The sequence below is a fragment of the Charadrius vociferus genome, unplaced genomic scaffold (assembly GCF_000708025.1).
Source record: "Charadrius vociferus isolate BGI_N301 unplaced genomic scaffold, ASM70802v2 scaffold163, whole genome shotgun sequence".
NCBI classification, from domain to species: domain Eukaryota; kingdom Metazoa; phylum Chordata; class Aves; order Charadriiformes; family Charadriidae; genus Charadrius; species Charadrius vociferus.
The window spans coordinates 7,043,922-7,045,344 of record NW_009648332.1 but is presented as its reverse complement, the minus strand read 5'-3'; the positions used below and the strand labels follow the sequence as shown (position 1 = coordinate 7,045,344).

At 63.4% G+C, this 1,423-nt stretch overlaps 2 protein-coding genes across 2 annotated transcripts in view; one reads left to right on the top strand and one right to left on the bottom strand.

The window, feature by feature from the left end:
- Nucleotides 1-1,352, bottom strand: part of LOC104286271 (selenoprotein Pb-like) — a 4,872-nt gene extending 3,520 nt beyond the window's left edge. Inside the window, exon 1 of the mRNA XM_009884849.1 lies at nt 1,266-1,352. Within this exon, the coding sequence (XP_009883151.1) occupies nt 1,266-1,352 (87 nt within the window). The remainder of the gene's footprint in view (nt 1-1,265) is intronic.
- Nucleotides 1,351-1,423, top strand: part of HPDL (4-hydroxyphenylpyruvate dioxygenase-like) — a 2,396-nt gene continuing 2,323 nt past the window's right edge. Inside the window, 1 exon segment of the mRNA XM_009884847.1 lies at nt 1,351-1,362. Coding sequence (XP_009883149.1) covers nt 1,351-1,362 — 12 coding nt within the window.

Genomic DNA, 1,423 nt, shown 5'->3' with positions numbered 1-1,423 from the left:
TCGGGCAGTGCTTGGCCCCACAGCAAGCCCCCAGCATCTGGTCCCGTGCCTCCTGCCCTGCCCTGCGCTGGGGGTGGGGGGGGGGCTGTGGTGGTGTGAGGAGCCGTGTTCCCTTGGGAAATCACAGCGCCGGTGGATTCCGCTCCCACCCTCCAACCAAACAAGAGGAGCTCATCACTTCGGCTGCACACGGACATCTCCGCAAATATTTGAGCAGTTTATCGTACCTGGGCTCTGTACAAAAACATGATAAGGCAGGGAAGGGCAGCAGACACAGACGCAGCAGGGGCAGGGACCTGGGGTGCTGGAGCTCCCTGCCCCGTGGGGTGCCACCCCAAACGCCATGCCGTCCTGGCATGCAGTGCCATGGCCACTCTCGGGCCGTGCTTGGCCCCACAGCAAGCCCCCAGCATCTGGTCCCGTGCCTCCTGCCCTGCCCTGCGCTGGGGGTGGGGGGGGGCTGTGGTGGTGTGAGGAGCCGTGTTCCCTTGGGAAATCACAGCGCCGGTGGATTCCGCTCCCACCCTCCAACCAAACAAGAGGAGCTCATCACTTCGGCTGCACACGGACATCTCCGCAAATATTTGAGCAGTTTATCGTACCTGGGCTCTGTACAAAAACATGATAAGGCAGGGAAGGGCAGCAGACACAGACGCAGCAGGGGCAGGGACGTGGTCCCGGACACATGAAGTGGGGGGGGATTTGTCTGAAAAGAGCCACGAACAGCAGGGAGAGAGGGGATCACTGCTGGGGGGGCTTGAGGGGCTCAGGGATGTCAGCAAGGATGTGGGGCTGTGGGTTGGGATCAGGGACCGGCCACAGTGGTGTGGGGGTCAGCCTGGAGCAAACCCATCCCATAACCGACACCGGACCCTCTGTAGAGCTGTCACCCCCCCATCTGCTCACTGCTCCTCCCAAGCCCCCACGGGTACCCTGGACACTGGGAAGCACCCAGCACTGGGCATGGACACATACCCCCCCAGTGCATGCCCTGCCCGGGGGGGGGTTCATGTTGGCAGGGAATGACCCAGCACAGACATGAGCCATTTCACCACCGGTCCCAGGGGACCCCCAGCCACCTCCCAGCGGCCGGTTCATCTCCCTTTGCTCATCCCCGAGCCAGCGGTTTTCAGCCTGGGCAACTTTTTGTTCTGCACACACAGCCCGGCACCTCTGGGATCGAGATGAACTTTCGGCACCCGCAGCCTCCGGCAGCCACACACCCCTGACTTTAAATGTGCTGGAGCAGCTCCCCCATGCCACACCGGCACGTTCCCCACGCCACGTGTGCCGGCCTCGTCCTTGCCCAGGACAGCACCCACCGATTCCTCCTGCCAGGGAGGCTTCGCCATGGCGGATCAGGTGGCTTTGCAGCCTCCCTGGCATCGCCAACCCCCTTCCCCGCCATGGCCTGGTGCATGCC